Source organism: Bos indicus, chromosome 3, assembly GCF_029378745.1.
Source record: "Bos indicus isolate NIAB-ARS_2022 breed Sahiwal x Tharparkar chromosome 3, NIAB-ARS_B.indTharparkar_mat_pri_1.0, whole genome shotgun sequence".
NCBI lineage: Eukaryota > Metazoa > Chordata > Mammalia > Artiodactyla > Bovidae > Bos > Bos indicus.
The window spans coordinates 15,517,727-15,539,553 of NC_091762.1; the positions used below are offsets into that span (position 1 = coordinate 15,517,727).

The 21,827-nt window shown below is 52.7% G+C and overlaps 2 protein-coding genes across 3 annotated transcripts; one reads left to right on the forward strand and one right to left on the reverse strand.

Moving 5' to 3' along the window:
- The first annotated feature begins 1,215 nt into the window (after positions 1 to 1,215).
- Positions 1,216 to 10,510, forward strand: PKLR (pyruvate kinase L/R). Of its 2 annotated transcripts, none has more exons than XM_070779713.1 (12): positions 1,216 to 1,362; positions 1,551 to 1,733; positions 2,368 to 2,550; positions 5,256 to 5,347; positions 5,445 to 5,576; positions 5,726 to 5,912; positions 6,234 to 6,504; positions 6,626 to 6,776; positions 7,078 to 7,230; positions 7,324 to 7,490; positions 8,215 to 8,396; positions 9,258 to 10,510. In XM_070779713.1, exons 3-12 carry the CDS (start codon positions 2,406 to 2,408, stop codon positions 9,362 to 9,364), a joined length of 1,587 nt encoding a protein of 528 aa, XP_070635814.1. In that variant the 5' UTR covers positions 1,216 to 1,362; positions 1,551 to 1,733; positions 2,368 to 2,405; the 3' UTR covers positions 9,365 to 10,510. The 2 variants fall into 2 exon arrangements, with proteins under 2 accessions (XP_070635814.1, XP_019809212.1); XM_019953653.2 differs by having other exon boundaries at positions 2,439 to 2,550.
- HCN3 (hyperpolarization activated cyclic nucleotide gated potassium channel 3) lies at positions 9,982 to 20,491 on the reverse strand. The gene is made up of 8 exons (XM_019953648.2): positions 20,019 to 20,491; positions 16,391 to 16,820; positions 15,304 to 15,465; positions 14,682 to 14,900; positions 14,165 to 14,311; positions 13,493 to 13,733; positions 12,498 to 12,662; positions 9,982 to 12,034 (listed from the first exon to the last, which is right to left on the reverse strand). Exons 1-8 carry the CDS (start codon positions 20,300 to 20,302, stop codon positions 11,331 to 11,333), a joined length of 2,352 nt encoding a protein of 783 aa, XP_019809207.2. The 5' UTR covers positions 20,303 to 20,491; the 3' UTR covers positions 9,982 to 11,330.
- Between the last annotated feature and the right edge of the window lie 1,336 nt (positions 20,492 to 21,827).

Here is a 21,827-nt window from a genome sequence, read left to right on the forward strand (position 1 = left end):
CCAGGCAAGAACACTGGAGTGGGTTGCCATTTCCTTCTCCAATGCATGAAAGTGAAAAGTGCCAGGCTTTTCCTTCCTCAGAGTCTCGGCATATATTATTTCCAACCCCATAGAAAACTCCTTGCGCCAAATTGTCCCCACTGGTTCTTCTCCTCCTCCAAATCTCAACTTAAATATGATCACTTCAGGGACTTACCTGGTGGTCCAGTGGTTAAGATTCCATGCTCTCAGTGCAGGGGGCCCAGGTTTGATCTCTGGTCAGGGAACTAGATCCTGCATGCTGCAACTAAGACCTGGCATAGCCAAATAAATGAATATTGTTAAAAACATAAGATCACATCAAAGCAGCTTTCCCCAACCACCTCATCTAAAACGCATCCCCTTCTCCTCACAGGCTTCTCTGTTCCAGCACCATGATCCATTTCTTCATAGAACTTACAAAGTATATAGTTATATATTTATTTGCTTAACACTTGTTTATAGTCTGTCTCATCTCCATACTAAAAATTCCACAGAAGAGCATGGGCTCTGTTTTGCTTACCACTGCATCCTTAGGAACTGGCACAGAGTAGGTGCTCAATAAATATTGCAAATGGTCATGAAGTAGACAGGAGCCAACGTGATAATGACAATGGTGCTATCAGAGCCCTCCTAGAGAATCGCATTGCATGATCAAAATGTTCCCCATCCCCTTTCTTCAACCTCCAGTCCCTGTACTAGATCCCCTGCTTCCTAGATTCATCTAGGGCTAACTTCAGTAAAGTACAAAGGGACCATAGTGAAAGTGAAAGTCACTCAGTCTCGATCCCGCGATCCCTATACGGTCCATGGAATTCTCCAGGCCAGAATACTGGAGTGAGTAGCCATTTCCTTCTCCAGGGGATCTTTCCAACCCAGGGATCAAACCCAGGTCTCCCGCATTGCAGGTGGATTCTTTACCAGCTGAGCTACCAGGGAAACCCCTCAAAGGGACCATATTACTGGCAAAAAAAAAAAAATCTCTGTTCAGGTTGATGACCAGACAGAATGTATGGATTAAAAATTTATCAGGAAAAATGGATGAGAGAAGGGCAGAAATGCCAGAGGACAGGGGCAGAGAGCCAGCAGGTCCAGGGGAGGGACTCTGCGTGGAGATAGGGGTGGCTCACTGGGTGTGTCCCTTTTCTTTTTTTCTGGCTCCTTTTGATAAGACCAGCAGTTTTGTTATCCTCTCCCCCTTCTCTCTCCACAGTCCAGGAGGCTCCAGCTCTGAATTTTGAAGCTTGTCAGTGCAGAAGAACATGCTCCCCAGCTGGCTCTGGTCATGGATTTCTAAGTCCCAACGGGATGTAGTGAAGTCCATCCTGACTGGCGCTCCAGGAGGTAAGAAGAGGCATCAGATATCATTAAAGAGAAGGGAAGAAATGAAAGTAGGAATCAAGTGTGGGTGGGAGAACAAATAGACCATATTTGCTGCTGGCTAGGAGGTATTTGGGGAGGATCTGTGTTCAGAGTCTCCTCCATGTTAATTTATAGACCCCGGTCGGGGCCTCTTCTCCCAACCCCAATAGGCAAGGCAGAGGGGAGCTTGCAGCCTGGGAGCCAAGGGGCATTCCCATGACTACTGGACTCTGGCCCCTGGTGCACAGGACTTCCAGTGACACTTTAACCAGGATACAGAGCTGATTCCCCACCCAGCTGGCCTCCTGCCTCCGACAGTTAACAGTATGGAGCAGATCCCCGGAGACAGGCAGGTGTGCAGTGGCATGGACGGTGTGGTTGGCACTGGGGCTCCTCTTCCTCTGAGCTGGGCTAGGGCAAGCTACAGAGACTTCAGGACCTGGAGGAGCACTGAAGGGGCTGAGGAAACTCAAAGGAGGGAGTGGGAGGCCAGTCAATTGTCAGGGGCTGGAGGGAAGAAGACAGGAACCTTAGGAAAGGGAACTGGGTGATTCTCAGCCTGGAAATGAAGGGCCACTGTGAACTAGATATCAAAGGGGGCTGAGGCTGAGAGAAGTCAGCAGCTAAAGGGCAAGAAGTCTGAGGATGTGAGGGACCAGACAGCTAGGTGATCAAGAATTTGAGCCTGGAGTTAGTCAGACCTAAATGGGAATCTTATCTCTGTTAATTAGAAGCTATACAAACTTGGGCAACTGATCTAACCTTTCTCAGCCTCTGTTTCTTTACCTAGAAAATGGGAATAATTACAGAGCATATAACAGTACCTGCTTGCTAGCATCCTGGTGACTAAATAAGTTAATGTATGCATAATGCCCAGCTCAGAAGACTCAACAAAAACTGGAGAACTGAGGGAAGGAATAGAAAGCACACTGAGATGAAAGGATGGGGGCCAGCGGCAGGTGCCCACACAGCCCCTTTGTACTGCAGGACCTGTGGGGTACCTGCAGCGGGCTAGTGTAGCCCAGATGACTCAGGAGCTGGGCATTTCCTTCTTCCAGCGGCAGCAGCTGCCAGCCACTATGGCAGACACCTTCCTGGAACATCTGTGCCTGCTGGACATCGACTCTGAGCCTGTGGTCGCTCGCAGTACCAGTATCATCGCCACCATCGGTAAGCACCCCCACCCCTCCTGCAGCGTCACAGGGCCTCGTGTGTTTTTCTCAAGATGCTGCCTCATCTTTTGTGTTCTTTGACACTTCTCCTTGTTTGATTGAGGGATAAATAAATAAATACATATTTTAAATTTTTATTTATTTATGGCTGCACAGGGTCACTGCTGCAAGAGGGTTTTCTCTAATTGCTGAGGGCAGGGGCTACTCTCTGGTTGTAGTGTGCAGGCTTCCTCATTGCGGTGGCTTCTCTTGTAGAGCATGGGCTCTAGGGCAAGTGGGCTCCGGATCTGCAGCTTGGAGTCTCTAGAACAAGGCTCGGTAGTTGTGCTGCTCAGGCTTAGTTACCCTGAAACATGTGGGATCTTCCTGGATCAGGAATCAAACTGGTGTCCCCTGCATTGCAAGGGAGATTCTTAACCACTGGACAACTTCAGAAGCCCAGCAAATATTTGTTGAGTTCTTGGTAGATAAGCTACTGGGTCCTGGAAGTAGGTCAGTGAAATGAAATAAACAGACAGGGACTTCTCTGGTTAGGATTCCATGCTTCCACTTCAGAGGGCCCAGGTTCTATCCCTAGCTGGGGAAGTAGATCCCACCTGCACAGCATAGCCAAATAAGTAAAAATAATTATTTTCTTTTTAAAAAGAGACTTCCCTGGTGGTCCAGTGGCTACGACTCCATGCTCCCAATGCAGGAAGCCCAGGTTCAATCCCTGGTCAAGAAACTAGAACCCACACCCCACAACTAAGACCCAGCACAACCAAATAAATAAATATTAAAAAAGGAAAAAACAGACAAAGATCCCTACCCTTGGGGAGCTGACACTCTAGCTGGGTGCGACAATAATAAATGCAATGTTATTTAAAAACTAAAGAAAGTATTTAGTATATTAGAAACTGATAAGTACTTTGGGGAAAAAAAAAAGAAAAATCACGCATGGTAAGGGGTATTAAAATGCAAGGGCAGGAGGGAGGTTGCAGTCCTAATAGGGAGTCAGGGTAGCCATTGATGAGAAAATTAGACCTGAGCAAAGACAGATGTCTGAGAGAAGAGAGTTCTAGGCAAAGGCAATAGTCAGTGCCAAGGCCCTAGGTCAAGGAGGCTGGAAACCATCAAGGGGAAGAGCAGCAAAAATGAAGAGGTTGGAGGAAGGGGAAGATCGTGCAGGGTTCAGTAGGCCATTTTTAGAATTTGAGTTGCGTTTCACTCCAAGTGTAGTGTGAAACTGAAACCACTGCAGAGTTTTGAGCAGGAGTTACATGCTGTTACTCAGGTCTTAACAGAACTGCCCTGGCTGCTATATTGAAAGTAGATTGAGGTTGGGGGTGGGGGTGAGCCCCAAGCTGCTCCTACAGTATTTCTGGTTTAGACCAGGTGGTGGAAGTGGAGCTGCTGAGAAGGGACAATATTCTGAATGTATTTTGAAGGTAGTGCCAACAGGATATGATGGATTGGATATCGGGTGGGGGTGGGGGTGAAAAAGGAGTCAAGGACTAGTCGCAGTTTTTTGGTGTGAGGCGCTAGAAGAATCCATTATCAACTAAGCAGGAGAGACTGTGGTGGAAATGTTTGGAGGAGAGATCAGTTCAGTTTGGGGCTTGTTGAGTTTGATTGCAAATATTAGACATGCAAGGGTGGTATAGAGTAGGCAGTCAGATACACAACTCTGGTTTTGGGAGAGGGGTCTAAACTGGAGATGTAAATTTGGAAGTTGTTGACATACTGACGGTATGTAAAGCCATGAGACTAGTTGAGACTACCAAGGGGGTGAAAGGAAAATGAGAGAAGAGGAATGGTCATCTGATGGGAGCTAAGGCTGAAAGGGAGCAGCCAGTGAGGTAGAAGTAAACCAGGGGTGGTGTCCTGGAGGCCAAGCCAAGAATGTATGTCAAGGATGTGTGTCAAATACTGTTGGCAGATCAGCTAAGATGAGGACTAACCACTGGATTTAGCAACAACACAGAGGCTGTTGGTGACCTTGACAAGAACAGATGTAATGGAGAGTGGGTACAAGGAGAATAGGGGGGAGGGGATACAGAGATAACTCTTGTCATGAATTTTGCTGCACCGGTGAGCAAAGGAATAGGGCTGTGTAGCTAGAGGGGGAACTGAAATTAGGAGAATTTGTTGTTGTTGCATGAAATAACACCAGGCTTACATGCTGATGGGAATGATCTAACAGAAAAGGAAAACATCAATGACATAGAGAACTGGGGGAACTGCTGAATCTGTTTTTGATTGGGTGAGAAGGAGACCCAGTACACAAGTGGAAGAACTGGCTTAGGGAGGGACTGGAGAGGCTGGTCAGCTGGGTCTCAGTTACTCAGCTGTCCTACTAGCAGGGAAGGAATGGAACTCAACTCTCCTCAGTCCAACAGGAAGGAGGCTCTAAAGCTTGGCACCCATCCCCTTCTCATTCACTGGAGTTCCCCCACACTGCAGCACGGAACATCAAGGCAAGGCAACACTGTCGCCTCAGGCCTGGCTGAGCCCACCCTTCTAGGGCCTTGCAGTGCAAGGAGGCAGGTCCTAGCTGGAGAGGGGAATGTAGTCTCTGATCTGTGTGCCGGGGTGGGGTCAGGGGACAAAGGTCGGGTGACAGGACTTCTGCGGCCTGGGGCGGCCCCGAGGGTGATGATGGGTTCGGTTGTCACTCAGGTTTGGTGAGAAAGTTGTCTGAATCGGGCGGGTCTCTGGTTCCAGGGCCGGCATCTCGCTCCGTGGAGCGTCTCAAGGAGATGATCGAGGCCGGGATGAACATCGCGAGACTCAACTTCTCCCACGGCTCCCACGAGGTTCAGGGCGGGGCCACGGGGAGACGGGTGGGGCTAGAGGATGCCCCAAGGTCCCGGCCAGCTTCCCCTGAAATCCTCACTTTGTTCTGGTCCCCAGTACCACGCTGAGTCCATCGCTAACATCCGGGAGGCGGTGGAGAGCTTTGCAAATTCTCCGCTCAGCTACCGACCCGTGGCCATCGCCCTGGACACCAAGGGACCAGAGATACGCACTGGGATCCTGCAAGGGGTGAGAGAGGACCCGCGACCCGCCCTGTTCTGGGGACGGCAAAGGGGGCGGTGCAGCTTGAAGGAAGTTATCCGTAGGGCGGAACATTGGGAGGGGCCAGTTCTGACCTCCGCAGGCCGAACTCAGTGATCCTCTGGCCCCGCCCCTAGGACCCGGCGTCAGAAGTGGAGATAGTGAAGGGCTCCCGGGTGCTGGTGACCGTGGACCCAGAGTTCCAGACCCGCGGGGACGCGAACACCGTGTGGGTGGACTACCCCAATATCGTCCGAGTCATGCCGGTGGGGGGCCGCATCTACATTGACGACGGGCTCATCTCCCTAGTGGTCAAGAAAATCGGTGCGGACGGGCCTCCCGCCCTGGTCCTGCGCAGTGGGCCCTCTTCCTTTCGGTCCCGCCTTCGCCTTTCACTCCCACCACACCTTCCCGAGTCCCTGGCATCCAGACTCCAGGGCTACCCTGGGCTGGGGCTGGATTGGCGGGTTAGAAGTTTCTTCCACAGACGTCCATGTGCCATTCTGTGCAGAGCCCAGGCTGAGCATGAAGAAACAAATAAGACATCATTCCGTTTTCTTGCGGGTCCAAGCCCGGTGTTCGCACTGCTGTGACTATGCCCCCGCCCTCACCCCTAACCTAAGCGGATTCTTTCCATACCCGCAGGTCCAGAAGGGCTAGAGACCGAAGTGGAGAACGGCGGTGTCCTGGGCAGTCGGAAGGGCGTGAACTTGCCAGGCACCCAGGTGGACCTGCCCGGGCTGTCCGAGCAAGATGTCCAGGACCTGCGCTTCGGGGTGGAGCATGGCGTGGACATCGTCTTTGTCTCTTTCGTGCGGAAAGCCAGCGACGTGGCTGCCGTCCGGGATGCTCTGGGGCCGGAAGGACAGGGCATCAAGATCGTTAGCAAAATCGAGAACCACGAGGGCGTAAAGAAGTGAGACTTGGTCTTTGTTCCCATCAGGCCCTACGTATCCCCATCTCCCTCCTCTTTCCCTGCCTGCCTCTCTCTGGCTTCTCTTGGGTCTTTCCCAGCCCTGACTTCCCCAACCGCCCAGGTTCAATGAAATCCTGGAGGTGAGCGACGGTATTATGGTGGCACGGGGTGACCTGGGCATTGAGATCCCGGCTGAGAAGGTTTTCCTGGCTCAGAAGATGATGATCGGCCGTTGCAACTTGGCGGGAAAGCCCGTTGTCTGTGCTACACAGGTCTGCCATGAGCCCTGGGGGCAGGGCCCTCTATGAGTCTGGGAACACTGAGGGTAAATACACACACCTTAGGTCTCTAGCACGTTTTGCTGTCCAATGTTTGACCCTCAAACAACAAAGCTATGAAGACTTACTGTGACCCCCGTTTTCAGATGAGGAAACAGAGCAGCCAGGATCACACAGTTTGTGAGTGTGACTCTGGTTTTCAGGGCCCTCAGAGCATGGATGTCAGAGACATAGTCGGGGCAGGGTCCCCAGTCAGATATGACTCCTACAGTTCTGACCTCAAGATATCCCCCAGATGCTGGAGAGCATGATCACTAAGCCCCGGCCAACTCGGGCAGAGACAAGTGACGTGGCCAATGCTGTTCTGGATGGGGCAGACTGCATCATGCTGTCAGGGGAGACTGCCAAAGGCAACTTTCCTGTGGAGGCTGTAAAGATGCAGCATGCGGTAGGAGCTCAGAATGCAAGGCAAATGGGCTGGAAAACCACCCTTCTTCAGATCCCAATACCCTTGCCCAGCCTGACCTCCTGGTGCCCACAGATTGCCCGGGAGGCAGAGGCTGCCGTGTACCACCGGCAGCTCTTTGAGGAGCTACGCCGGGCAGCACCACTGAGCCGGGATCCCACGGAGGTCACCGCTATTGGTGCTGTGGAGGCTGCCTTCAAGTGCTGTGCTGGTGCCATCATTGTGCTGACCACAACTGGCCGGTGAGGAGAACACTGGGAACACACCAGGACAGAGCTTTGGGTCCAGGGCAGGCTGGGATGGGCCCCAAGCGTGACTTTTGTCTCATCATCAGAGATCTTTCTGGGGTAAGAAGAGAGGCAGCTATGGGAGCTGGAAGCCTAGAGAGACAGATCTTGGAGCACACCAGGAATTGTGCCTATCTCCTCAAGGGGTTGGGAGGGCAAGGTGGCATCACTGGGTATACTGACTTCCAGGCCATCTGGGCTCCCGGGGCTCAGAAACAGGTCCTCTGCATTTAGCCCACAAAGCCTTGCAATGCTGGGGTATTACAGAAGGCTCCAGAAGGTCTGAATTCAAATCTTTGCTCTGAAACTTAGCTATGACATCTTGGGTAGGTCACCCAGGTTCTATAATCCTCCTCCACTTGCTCATGGGATTATGAGGATTAACAAGAAACATTTTTTAAGTTAAATACTATATAAAGATGCATTCCCAGAAGGGTTTTCTGTTTTTCAAAGAGGTTTCTCCTTATTATCTCATTTGATAGATTTTTTTTAGTCATCTCACAGTTTCCCCATGTGGTCAGAAAGGCAGGTATTCTTACACCCACTTTATGGGTGAGAAAACTAAGGCCCAGAAAAATTATGATGACTTACCTAGGGTCACACAGCTTACTGGTGGCACCTGGAACCCGAACCCAACACTCTTCCAATATTCTGGGCTGACCCTGTCTGCCTCCTTCAGCTCAGCCCAGCTTCTGTCCCGGTACCGACCTCGGGCAACAGTCATTGCCGTCACCCGCTCTGCTCAGGCTGCCCGCCAGGCCCACCTGTGCCGAGGAGTCTTCCCTGTGCTCTACCGTGAACCTCCAGAGGACATCTGGGCCGATGATGTGGACCGTCGGGTCCAATTTGGCATCGACAATGGTGAGACCCCTAGCTCCCTCCCACCCTCCCCTGGATTTGTATCCTGAGTCCGCCAACCCCACTTCCTACACTCCCCCAAGGGGTCTTGCTTCTCTCCTCTGGTCCCAGGTTTTCTCTGTGAGATTCACTAAGACTGAGATACTTGAGTCTCCAAGCGTGGGGGGAACATGCTGAGAGAGGGCAGAGGGAGCAAGGGCAGGGACCAGGGCCATCCCTAAGTGGTTGACACAGCTGCTGCCTCCACCAGATGGCTGGAGCTGGGCATGACACAAGGAGCAAGAGATGAGAGGAGAAAGAGGGACCCAGGGTCCTGCAGCTGCAACTGAAATCGAATTGACAGTTGCTATGCTCATACCCTGGGCTTCCCTGGTAGCTCAGCTGGTAAAGAATCTGCCTGCAATGCGGGAGACCTGGGTTTGATGTCTGGGTTGGGAAAATCCCCTAGAGGAGGAAATGGCAACCCACTCTAGTATTCTTGCCTGGAGAATCCCCATGGACAGAGGGGCCTGGCAGGCTACAGTCCCTAGGGGTCTCAAAGAGGTTGACAAGACTGAGTGACTGAGCACAGCACATGCTCATACTCTCCCTCTTTCCGTCTGCACAGCCATGCAGGTGGATAGACTTGCTACTCAGCAACATGCTCCATGGCACCCCATGGGCACAGCTGCAGCTCACACCTCCTACAGTGGTCACACTCCCTGCAGTGCCCCCGGGGGCGCACTGTACAGTTTGCCTCGGGCCCCTCCTTCCTTATGGGTGCCCTTGAAGAAGGCGGTGAAGGGTGGTGGCTGGTTCTCTTTACAGGGCTGGCCTGGGTCCCTCAGTGGCTGATTATCATCTTCTCTCCTTCCTCCCCTCCAGGAAAGCTCTGTGGCTTCCTCAGTTCTGGGGACCTGGTGATTGTGGTGACAGGCTGGCAACCAGGCTCTGGCCATACCAACATCATGCGGGTGCTGAGCGTAACCTGAGGTGCCCCTCCTTCTCTGACCAAACCAGCCCTGGACCTGCCCCTCCCCACTCCCTCCTGCAGCCCCACATCTAAGTCTTTTCTCTCCCAATCCTCCCTACCCCAGGCCACATCTGCCATCCAGTTTCCTTCCAGGGCACTCCCTCCCTTTCTCTATTTCATGCAGGCCTGAATAGTCTGTATCCAATTAAGCAATGGCCATCCAACAGCACCAATGGTACATTCCCTGTATCTAATGCTCTCAACTGGTCCCTAAGATGCTCTGAGCCTTTAATCCCAGCTCAACTATTAATTCTATTCCCCCAGGTTTCCCATAGCTGAGGGTGGAGGGGAGGGAAGCATGGTAATCATGGCCACAGTTTCCACAAAATCTCATCTTAAAAATCATCTCCCAAGGACAGTGTCACCTTTTTCTTCATTGTGACTGGAAGCTAGGAGAGATGGAAGCCGGGGAGCACCGGAGCCAGGCGGGCACACCTCGTTAGTGTCTCACCAGTTCGAGGCTTGCAGGCCACTCCCCATTTGCTCTCACACCCATCCCATGCTTTACTGGGTCAGGTGTTCTGGCCTCCTCCTGCGCCCTGAAATGCCCACTTTGTTCCCACACACAAACCAGGAGGCAAAACAAGTGTCTCTATTTTCTTTTTAAACCCAGATGTTTGGAAGCCATATAAAACTTCTCCCATACACGCAGAACCCCAGAACTCCCCGCCTAGGAGAAAAGGAGCGTTAGGGTCCTGGCCCCACATTCTTTGATGCTGGAGAGTAGACGTGGGGACAGAGGGGTGGGCTACAGGATTCTCTTGTCCCTGAGAAGGCAGAGGTACTGGCTAGCCTGCCCTTCCCTAGGCTTGGATACCTCAGTCCCTCCCCTTGCTCCTGCACCAACAGCAAACTCAACAGGAATGAAAAAGAACTAAAAATAAGAACAGTCCTTCTCCCCATCTCAGATGGCCCTTCCTGGTCCTACCTAGATAGGGAGAGTGTTCAAGTATTGCTGCTGATGGGAGTTGCACAAGGACCACAAGAGCTGGGATGGAGGGCCCTGTCTGTTCCTGCTTCCCTAGTAGGAGGGGAGGGCAGGGATGGATAAAGGAATGGGTAAATGGATAAAGTGAGTTGATAATAAATAAAATTAGCAAATGAATGAATAAATTATTAAATGAATAAATAAGGGAGGGAGGAAAGAAAAAAATCCCATCTAGGGATTCAGCCACTTGCCCCCTACCTGGGGGGATCTAGACTGGCACACTAAATAAGGGGGTGTCAGCAATCCCATAGCTTCAAGGGGGCCATCACCCGGACAAGGGCACAGGAAGGAGAAGCCTCCTAGTTTACAAAAAGGTAGTTCTACCACAGAGACAGAAAGCACAAGGAACTCGGTAGGAGGTGTGTTCCCCCTCGGGATATAGACAGGGAGGGTCCAGGCATGGCAGTAAAGCTGGGTGCCCACACCAGGGGCCTGAGACATTTGTTGACATCAATGAGGGCACGGGTAGTTGGCAGTGCCCAGCTATGCTAGCCGGACAGGAAGATTAACCATGCCAGGCAGAACCTGAAAGGTCATGGACAGGAAAACAGAGACATCTAGTTACTTGGCAGTACGGTGATGGCAAGTACTTGTGCTTAGTAAGGTGGGCGCATGGGCTTGGGCCTGCACCTGGCAGGACCATGGCTAGGGGAAAACCCTCATCAGAGGACTCGGAGTCGCTTCTACTTGGCAGTGGAGACATACAGCGCCTGGCGCAGTGCCTTGAACATGGTAGGCGCTAAGAACCTTTGATGAATGGGTGCATGGATTAGGATGGGTGTCAGGCTACAGGGTGCCTGAGCTGAGGACAGAGACCATCTTCTTGGTACTAAGGGGAGATAGTCCCATAGGGCAGTGTTTCAGGTCCCCTCAGTGTCCCCAAGAGGTGTCTGCCCTCAGGCGTATGCTACTGCACCCAAGGGCTTACCTAAAGGTTTCACATGTTGGCAGACAGCTGGGGGCCCCGGGGAGTAGCTGGCTCAGGCACTGGCAGCCTGGGGAGCTGGGCTGTCCCTGGAGGCTTGGTCAGGAGCCCTGAAGGGGGCAGGCGTTCACTTCCTGAGCCCTTACGCCCAGGAGAGCCATCACCCGCTGCCCTCTGAGGCAGAGAAGGTTGGGAGGCTGAGAGCGGGCGGCCCCGAGGTCCTAGTCGCCGTCCACCCCCTCCTGGGGGAGGCCCCAGCAGTGACACCTGTGAGCGCCCAGCCCGGGATAGGCTGGCATGGAGGGTTCGGGCGGGCGGGGCCGGCAGGCGGGAAGTGGATGCCCAAGGCCCCCGGGCTAGAGGGCCAGCTCGGACAGGCACCAGGGGGGACGCTGGGGAGCCTGCTCCAGCTGATCTTCGAGCAGAGCGAGCAAGGAGGGTGACTGGAGAGTCGGGCGAGAGGGGAAGAGGGCCCCGCTGGTGCGTCAAGGCAATGGCCACATTGGAGGTCACGGCGGCTGCTTGCAGGGGTGCGTGCACTAGTGGCTCCCACAGCACCGGCTTTCCACTGAGCTGAGCGCCTGTGCTGGGCGCCAGGCCCCGAACACCCCGGGCCATATCCCTGTCGTGTTGAACCAAGTGCTGCTCCATGACGCCCCCGCTGCTGCTCGGACTTGGCTCAGAGCGCTTCCGCTGCAGTATGGAATTCTTCTTACCTAGAAATTATCCCAGGGGGAAGGAGTTAAGGATAGGATAGGAATTCAAGATGAAGGTTGGATATCAAAAGAATGAGGGTAACAAGATGGAGTCAAGGGACACGGGCAGGGTGAAGGTAGGGGATGGGGATCAAGTGTGTGGAGATGGAGTTGGGAGATGGAGATTGGGAGATGAGGGTTGAAGGAAGAGGGTTAGGGGATGAGAGTATGTATCAGAGATGGTGAGCATCAGGGACTGCTACTCAAGCAAGGAGGGTTCAATGCATGGAAACTTGGAGCGATATCTCCAGGGTTCAGAGATGCTGAGTTATAGGGACAGTGAGCCAGTGTGTTGAGAGCCCTACTGGGGGGCATCTGCTGGGACTCGGGTCCCCTGGGGTGTGCCAAGGCATTGGAGCCTGGGCCCTGGGATCCTGGGGACTCCTTGCCATGGACAAGGGTGAGGGCGCAGCCTGGACCTCACCGATACGGCGCAGCCGATCCATGGCCACTGTCTCGAAGGCCCGGCGCATCATAGGGAACTCCTCGAGCACGGCGTTGAAATGGTCCACGCTGAGTGAGTACAGGCGGCAGTAGGTGTCCGCACGCACGCTGGCTGTGCGTCGGCCCCGAGTCAGCAGGCAGATCTCTGACAAAGTTGGGAGGAGGCCTTCAGGATCACTGTCTGCAGAACTCCCTCTTACTGGGCCTGCAGCAGCTGACCCAGATTCCTCAGGCTCCTCCCCAGATGGGAGCAACTTATGACTCCCCACCCATCCAGAGGCCCTGAGTGCTCCAAGCACCCCCACTCTCCCGCATAATTACTGTCCTGCCTCTGTCCAAATTAAAGCTGATAAACAGGCAGGTCTTGCTGCACTCCTAGTTATTCCACTTCACTGTAATTCTCACCCCACCTCCATGGCTTTAGCCCAAGGGGTAGGCCTAGGGCAGTGCCCTCTCTTCCCTCCCCTTTGAAAGAACACCAAGGCAACCCAGAAGGAGAAAAACAGTGCCAAAGGGCAAAGGGCAACACAGTGGGGATGCTGGAAGGTGGTGGGTGATTTGGGGACTGAGAGATTATGAGTCTCAGACCCTTTTGGGCAGCATCAAGGAGAACTGTGGAACTGCCACAGGCTAGGTCCCCGATTCCCCCACCAAGTCATTCCCCCAGGGAGCCACAAAGCTCCAGCCCCTGGGATAGCACTGCTATATTCCTACCTTTCCCTCATCTTGTGGGATCCCTGGATCTCACTGGCCCAGGGATTTTCAACCTGACCATGCACTAGAATCTCTTAAGAAGCCTTTAGAATTACAGAACTCTAAACCCCAGACCCAGAGATTCTAATTGAATAGGCCTGGGGAGGGGCTGGAACTCTGTGGTCCTGGAGCACAGCCAGGTGAAGACCCAGACCCATGGGAGCAGCTGCCCTCCTTTCTCTGCTCCAGAACCCCCACCCACCCACCCTGAGGCCTGCTGACCCCCAAAGTAGGATCCGTCAGTGAGGCGGGTGTCCCGGGCGCCACGTGCCAGCACACTGAGCAGCCCATGCTGGATGAAGTACATCTTCCTGCCCACGGAGCCCTCACGCACCACGAGGTCCCCCGGCTGGAAGACCTCAAAGCGTAGCTTGGTGAGCACGGCCGTGACGAAGCTGGGATCAGCATGGGCAAACAGCGGCATGTGGGCCACCAGGCCCCGGCAGGTGAAGTTAATGATCTCCTGGGCAGGGGAGGGGCCTGTCAGGCAGGCTGTGCCCCCTGCCCCGAGGTGCCCCCATCAAGCTCCTCTGTCTCCAGAAGCCCCACCCCTGGGGTCATGATCTGCCAAAGGATGCGGATGCTTCAGTCGGCCTGGGATCATCTCTAAGCTCCTGCCCTCAGAGCTTTCCCATGAGCCCTTGCAGGACCACACCCCACCCCACCCCAACAGAGATTCCTGCAGCCCCTCCTCATGTATACTTCACCCCTGAAAGATCATCAAGGAAGACCTTAACTCCTAAAAGTGCTCCAAAGGCCTGAACTCCCATGGGGCCCTCTTGCAGGCCCCACAGGCTGTAGGGGCCCCAGCTGACTAATAGTCCCCACCCTAGAGGTCGTCCCTGAAGCCCAGGTCGTTGAAGAGCCTCCCTCCAGGGCCCCGCCCAGTCCCACCTCCCGAAGTGGTTCGCTCAGCTCGCCTAGGATGCTTTCCTCATCGAACATCTTGCCCTGGTAGCGGTGCTCATAGTACTCATGGATGCGTTGCCGTGTATCAGCTGGCAACTTGTGGAAGGACATGTACTGCTCCACCTGCTTGTACTGGAGAGCCAGCCGATGGCCAGCAGGCAAGAAAACACAGAGACAGAAGTGGAGCCAGAACAGTGTGGTGGGGGGAGGGTTGTGGAGGAAGGTCACAGCCATGGGCCACAGCCAGAGGGTAGAAACATGGAGACAAAAGGATATATGAGTAAGGGTGGATACAGGGAGGACACGGCACAGTCACAGGAAAACCCAGACGTGGAGGAGTCCAAGGACAGGTGCATTGGTACAAAGAAAAGGTACACACGGGACAAATGGATACGGGGCAAGGCAGGACACAGAGAGCCAACAGGGATGCATCAGAATGGGCTCCACGTGGAGCTCCCCAGCCGCCAGCACCCCTCCCCTTCCTTTTCCTGCCCCTGCTGACCTTCTCCTGGTACTGACGCCGGGAGGAGTCCAGGGACTGGATGAGGGCGGTGGCATGACCGATGAACATGGCGTAGCACGTGGCACCCACGATCATGCTGAGCATGGTGAGCCAGACGTCGGGCATGCCTACAGGTGCCTGCTGCCCGTAGCCAATGCAGAGCATGTGGCTCATGGCCTTGAACAGGGCGTGGGAATACTGGCGGCCCCATGAGTGGTTCTGGGGGGCAGAGTGTATTGCAGAGCTCGGCACAGACCCCTCAAAACCTCATTCTCCCGCTTCCCACTTTCTCTTTCAGTCCTTCTGTCTGCCGCCTTCTACTTCAACTTGCCTGCCAAGGGAGGCACTGAGGTTTGGTTCTAGGGGGCCCTGAGGCAGAAGGGGCCTCTTTTATAGCATGGGAGCTGCAGTTTCTCCCTAGGTTTCCTTCCCCATATGCTCCCCCCTCCAATACAAGTACTTCTTCTGGGCCTCTTTCCTCTCACCTCCCCACCTCCTCACTTCTGTCCTCTCATGGTCATCTCTCCACCATCGCCCACTTGGCCCCTGTGTTTACCCCTCCTGCTCAGGGAGAAGAGCCCTTGGAAGGCCCAGGAAAGGCTGAGCGGTGGGGAGTTCTCACCACCATGTGGCTGATGGAGACCCAGCAGTCAGGAGGGAAGTCTTGCAGCATGGGGACCAGGAACTGCAGACAGCCATCCCAGTGACACAGCAGCAGCATCATTCCGATGAGGTTGAAGATGCGAACCACAGCACTGGCCAGGTCATAGGTCATGTGAAAGATCTGAGGAGTCCGAGGAGGGGCTGTTGTGGACAGGAACCTCTCCCTGCCAAGACTTTTCCATGCCTGGCCTTGCAGATTCTCTCTTCAAATTTCTCTCTGGCCCTAGCCTCTGTGAATGTTAAGACTGTGGCTATAAAACAGCATATATAACTAATACAAAGGAGGTTGTATTACTACTCTCATCTCATAGATAGGAAAACTGATGCAAATCATGTGCCCCAAATCACAGCAAGTGCCACAGCAGAAACTCAAAAAGGTCTGCTGCACAAGCTGCCCAAGCATAGCCTGGGAAAGGGGAGAGAGGGCAATTCACAGTGTAACAGCCCCAGGGCATGTATAAGGATCAGTGCCAGAAGCTCTCTTCCCTTCCAATAATAATAATAATAGGTAATCTACTGAGAACTTACTGTGCCAGGCACTGCACTAGGTGCTTTACAGGTATTAACTCCTTTAGCCCTTATAATCTTATCATATGTAAATATATTTAACATTTTCATTTTATAGACAAGGAAACCAGGCCTCATATAGTAAATAGTAAAATTGGGATCTGACCACAAGCAATGAGACTGCAGAGTTCACACTCTGAACCACTAAACTCTGCTGTTGTCCTGAAGCTGAAACTCCAGCCTTCCCCACGCTCTACAATTATTAGCTCCTCTTCTATACCTTCCTCCTGGAGTCTAACTAACCCTTCAGTGTTTGTCCAGCAACTATGCTCCATTCTCCTGCACCACCATCCTTGCATCCTGTGAATCCAATCCCCTGAACACTCATTCTGTCCCTGTTTCTCCCCCAGCAACACTGGAGACACCCCTCCCTCGGAAGCCCCACTCATCTGCCCCACCCCAAAAAGTTGCCAGGAGCCCCACTCATATCGCTGTCTGGAGGAGTCTGCAAGCCCCCCCTGCCCACCTCCCCACCCCACCTCCTCCCACTGGTGTATGTAGCGGATGAGGCGGGAGAGGCGGAGCAGCCGCAGCAGGCTGAGGATCTTGGTGAAACGCACGATGCGCAGGGCCCGCGCTGTTTTGTAGACCTCAGCATCCAGTCGTGGCTCCAGCTCCACCACCAGAAAGATGTAATCCACAGGAATAGAGGAGATGAGGTCAACCAGGAACCAGGTGCGCAGGTAGCGTGTGCGGATGGCCCGCGGTGCCAGCAGGATCTCAGCACCCTCCTCTACCACAATGCCTGTGCGGAAGTTGAGCACCAGATCCATCAGGAAGAAAGTGTCAGAGAGGACATTGAAGACAATCCAAGGTGGAGAGTTCTCTTCCTTGAAGAAGGTGATGCCCACGGGTAGCACAATGAGGTTCCCCACCATCAGCAGGAGCATGATCAGGTCCCAGTAAAACCTAAGGTAGGGGTGGGATGGGAAGTAAGACCACAATGAGAGTCAGCCACTAAACTAAGGGCAGATAGTCTCAGCCAAAAGTGGACAAGGATACAGAACAACGGGGTGACCATTTACAGCTAATGGGAGTGTAAACTGGGACCACCATTTGGAAAAATAGTTTGGAATTATCTAGTAAAGTCAAACATTTGCATTCCCTGCAACTTGGCAATTCTATTCCTAGGTATATACACATTCAAGGGAAAGATTCCAGGAGATATATATAGGTATAACAGCATTAAATCTGGAAATAATCCAAATATCCATCAGTAGAAAAATGTAAATAAGATAAACACAGTAGATAAATACACTGATGCCCTGGAATATTATACGACTGTGAAGTCACCCAACTGCAGCCTACATTCCACAGTAGGAATGAATCTCACAGATTTAATGTCAAGAAACCAAAGGATACACACTGTAGGACTCCACACACAAAAAGTTCAAAAATTGATCAAACTCAACTGCATTATTTAGGGATTCACAGAGAAGTAGTAAAACTGTAAAGAACAGTTAGGAAATAAGTACCACAAAAGTTAGAATAGTGGTTGTGGAAAAGGAATGTGAGAGCAGCACGGAGCCTGCCGGGTATCCCCAGTGTAGTCTCTCTTGACCTAGACAATTGTTACATATGAGCTTGTTTTACAGTTACTCCTTCAAATATGTGTGTGTGTGTACACACACACACACACACACACACACACACACACATATACATCCTGGTATACACTATACTATTTATATATATCTGCCTTATCTATTTTGGAGAAGGCAATAGCACCCCACTCTAGTACTCTTGCCTGGAAAATCCCATGGATGGTGGAGCCTGGTAGGCTGCAGTCCATGGGGTTGCTGAGTCGGACATGACTGAGCGACTTCCCTTTCACTTTTCACTTTCACGCATTGGAGAAGGAAATGGCGACCCACTCCAGTGTTCTTGCCTGGAGAATCCCAGGGATGGGAGAGCCTGGTGGGCTGCTGTCTATGGGGTCGCACAGAGTCGGACATGACTGAAGTGACTTAGCAGTAGCAGCCTTATCTATTTACTATATCTCTACTGTATATATTAATATATATGCCTACTAAATATACCCCTAATATGCACATATATATTTTTTAATATAATATATATATGTAATGTCCTCATTATATGTATATAATCTATGTCACTATTATTAAATATTTTTTAAGTTAAAAAAAGATAAATATCTTTTGCTGATCTCACAGGGCTATTAAAAAATATGCACTGATATGGATGTGGATGGATGTGACAGTGTTGTACAAGACTAGTTGGTGTTATGACTCACTTACTCTTTATCCCAAGATTTCTGAAGAGACTGCTGCTTTACCCATCTCCAGCTCTCTGCCCGTTCCTAGTTTAGGACTGAAAATCTTCCCTAGCTTTCCCAACCCCAACCCTCCTTCCCAACACAGTTGGACTCATGGTTCCTGTTTTTCTGCTGGGATCTGTTTCCCAGATGGGGATGGTCTGTCCTGCCTCCTGTTTGAACTAGCTTTTCAGATGTATCCCTCCCCTCTTCAGAGCACTTCGGCAGGGCTGCACATACAGAGAAGCTCCACAGCAGATCCTGAGACAGCAAAGCCTGAAGCTCTGCACTCCTTTCCTCCCCTAACCTCCCCATGCCCACTGAGACTTTGGTTGCACCCAGGCAAGGACATGGTCAGGGGAGAGCCATACTGCTGTGTGGAAGCTGTGAAAAGAAGAGGTCATTCAAAGAAGATCATTGGACAGTCTGAAGGTCCCAATTAGATATGGGGGTTTCAATTTCAGGAGACACCTAGTTGCAGCATCAACCAAGGACCCAGCCCCTTCTGACTCTGCCTGAAAAAAAATCAATCCTTTCAGCCCCTGAATGAAGCTTGGTGGTCCCCAAGTCCAGGCCTCCAGGAAGCCCTGTGTGATTTCAATCAACAGCAAGCCCTGGATCTCCTCTTCTTCTCTTTCCTGGCCACTGGAGAAATCCTGTACTGTAAGCTGGGAGAGGAGAGGGAAAGAGGGTTTGCCTTGCCATAGAGCATCTTCACAGCCTGACTCACAGGCAGTCACAAGCCTGGCGGGTGATACAGAAGAGAGGATGGAGAAGAAGCACAATAATAACGGGGATACATGGTTTATGGGGATACATTTGAGGGTGAAACGGAGGGGGGAGGAGGGAGATGCACAGCAGACTAGAAAAGGTGCACTAGTAGGGTGATATTGAGACAGTAAAAAAGAGGGGAGTGAAAGGAACAATGAGAGAAAAAAGAACATTAAGGGAGTGTGTATGTCTGTGGATTAAAATGACGTCTAGGTTTCCAATGGTGTTTCCAGGCTCCTGATTCACACCTCATCCTCTCTGCTCATTTAGCTCCCCAGGATAGGTGCTTTGCATATATCCTTGCCTCATCTAAAAGCTGTCCTTCATTTCCTCCAAGGACAGGGTTGCTCTCCTCCCCTAGCGACCTTGATGTAGAGGTACAGCCTGATGGGGACTACGGAATGGCCCCACCCCCACTCTTCATCCCTTCTCTCTGGTAGTCACCTGGGCGGTGGTCACATGGGCAGTGGACTTGCCCCTCTGTTGCTGCCTCAAATCACTCTGAGTCCAGGCCCTAACCCGCCGAATCCCGTCTTCAGCACCAGGGACAGCGATCAGAGCTGCTGTCTGGACACTCCCTTTCTCCCCTGGCATCCCTATTTTTTTTTGGTAGCCTGCCCTGCTGAACTAGGCTGGTACTGGGGGTAGAAATGAGGACAGTGGGGACAGCTCGGTTTCTCCTTTAGACTGACCCTGAGTTTCGGAACATGACAAAATTTCCCAGATCCCCAGCAAGCAGAACTGGAGGAGACAGCAGTCCCTAATTCCAATATTCCCCTTGGTCCAGGCGGGGTGTCGGGTTTTTTAAATGGGAAACCCAGGTCTCTGGTGTCCGCTTCCAGGTCTCTTCCAGTGCCCCTAGCCTGAAAAGTCACCGAGACCCTCCGGCTGGGGATCCTTTACCCAAGAATTAGGTTGGGGGAAGTGACTCTGTCGGCCCACCAGGGGACCCCTGGGCCGGAAATGAAGTGTCCGTGGAGGGTGGGGCGGGCCCGGCTCCTGTGTCGCGGCCTTGGGGGTGGGAGCTGTGTCCCCTGCCCACCCTGCCGGACCCCCAGTACCGGAAGTCGCTGTACGGGTGGATGATCCAGGCCCCCGCTGACTTGACCCGCTCCTGCTCGATTTCCACTGCTTTGTGGCTGCCGAACACGCGAAGGGAGAACTTGTTGACCGTGGGCTGGAGCAGGGTCCCGAGCTGCCTCCTCTTGGGCTCGGGCCCGGGCCTGGACCCCGGGACCGGACCCGAGGCTGTGGTTGTAGACGCCGGGGCAGCAGGAGGCGCAGCCTCCAGCCCAGGGGTCGCCCCGTCGTTGGCCCCAGTCGTTGGCCGCTGCTCCGCCTCCATGACGCCCGTCAGCTTACACGTTTGGCCTCCTATACCCTGCTGCGGCCATTCGAGACCTCCCGACCCCTCCCGGAGTCGGAGCGGGAGCAGCCGGGCGGGCTCGGAGCGGAGGCGTAGTCGGCTGGGAACTGCCAGAGCGCCGGGCGGAGGGGGTGTGTGCGACAGACTCCTCCGAGGGCGGCGGGCGGGTCGCGCTGCGCCCCCTGGCGACAGCCGAGCGGAGGCTTGGCAGGGCGGGCGGAGGCGGGGTCGACCGAGAGCCTTCTCGGAAAGAGGCGGGACCAATATAGTCCGTAACCTGAGGAACACTGAAGTAGGCGTGGCTTAGCCAATGTGGGCCGTCCTCCAAGTATAGGAAGAGGAGGGGAAACGCTGCAGAGCCAACAGAGAGGGCGTAGTCTAGGGCTGAAGGGCTTTTATCCACTGAGCGTCAGGGAGGCGGAGCCGTCCGCAACTGGCGGGAAAACCGGACGCTGGCTGTAGCTCGTGAGGCTTGCGAGGACGAGGAATTGGGAACCAGTGGAAGAGATGGGGAATGGCTTTTGAGCTTCCTCTTATCCACTCTGCCTTAAGGACTTCCTGCATTTCACTTTTTTCCCTCGCAACACTCTCCTAGGCATACTCCTTTCCTCTGACTTCTTCATATTGCTCCCTCTAGTATTTAATTTCCAAACTTATCTGCCAGCCCTCACCAAGAGCAACTCCGCCAGTCACTGAGTGGACGCTGAGGATGAACACAAGGATGAACACAAAGTCCTGTCCATAAAGCCAGCGCTCGTCTATGCTTGCAGACAGGACAGGTAAATTACAGCGCTATGGGATGGAAAGGGCTGTAAATTCTCTTTTGGGGGGCGGGGCGCGTGCTGGGCAGCTTGCAGGATCTTGATTCCCTGACCAGCGATTGAACCTGGGCCTTTGGCAGTGAAGGTGCAGAGTCCTAACCACTGGATTGGCAGGGAATTCCCTAAAAGTTCTTAAATATCTCAAATTCTTCCCCTTATCTCCACTTCTTATTGTCACTGCCTTATTTCAAGCGCTCAGAATTTGTTCACCTAGATTATTTCAGATGCCTCTTAAGGGGTCTCTAAACTTCTCACGGCAATTAGTTTTCCAGTCTGCCAGAGTTACCTTCCTAAATCCAAATGTAGCTTTATTACTTGCTTAATGTCCTTCAAACTTCCCCATCTTCTGTGGGATTACAGTTAAACTCCTTAGAATGACATACAAGGCCCTGTAAAATCTAGACTAGTTTTAACAACCTCTCTTCTGATAGTTCCTCTCTTGAAAGCCAGGACTCCAATTCTGTTTAAATGCTTCGTTTTGCTTTGTCTCTAGACCTTTGTATTTTCTCTGCCTGGTCTTCTCCAATTCACTTTTCAACAGTTGGTTCAGATGTCATCTCCTCTAGGAAACCTAGGCACACATTTATAACTCTTTTTTCTCAAGCTAGGGTCTAGTCTACAGCTTCCCTACAGTGACCAGGGCACCACTGTTCATAACAGCTCTTGTCACAAGGCTGCCATTA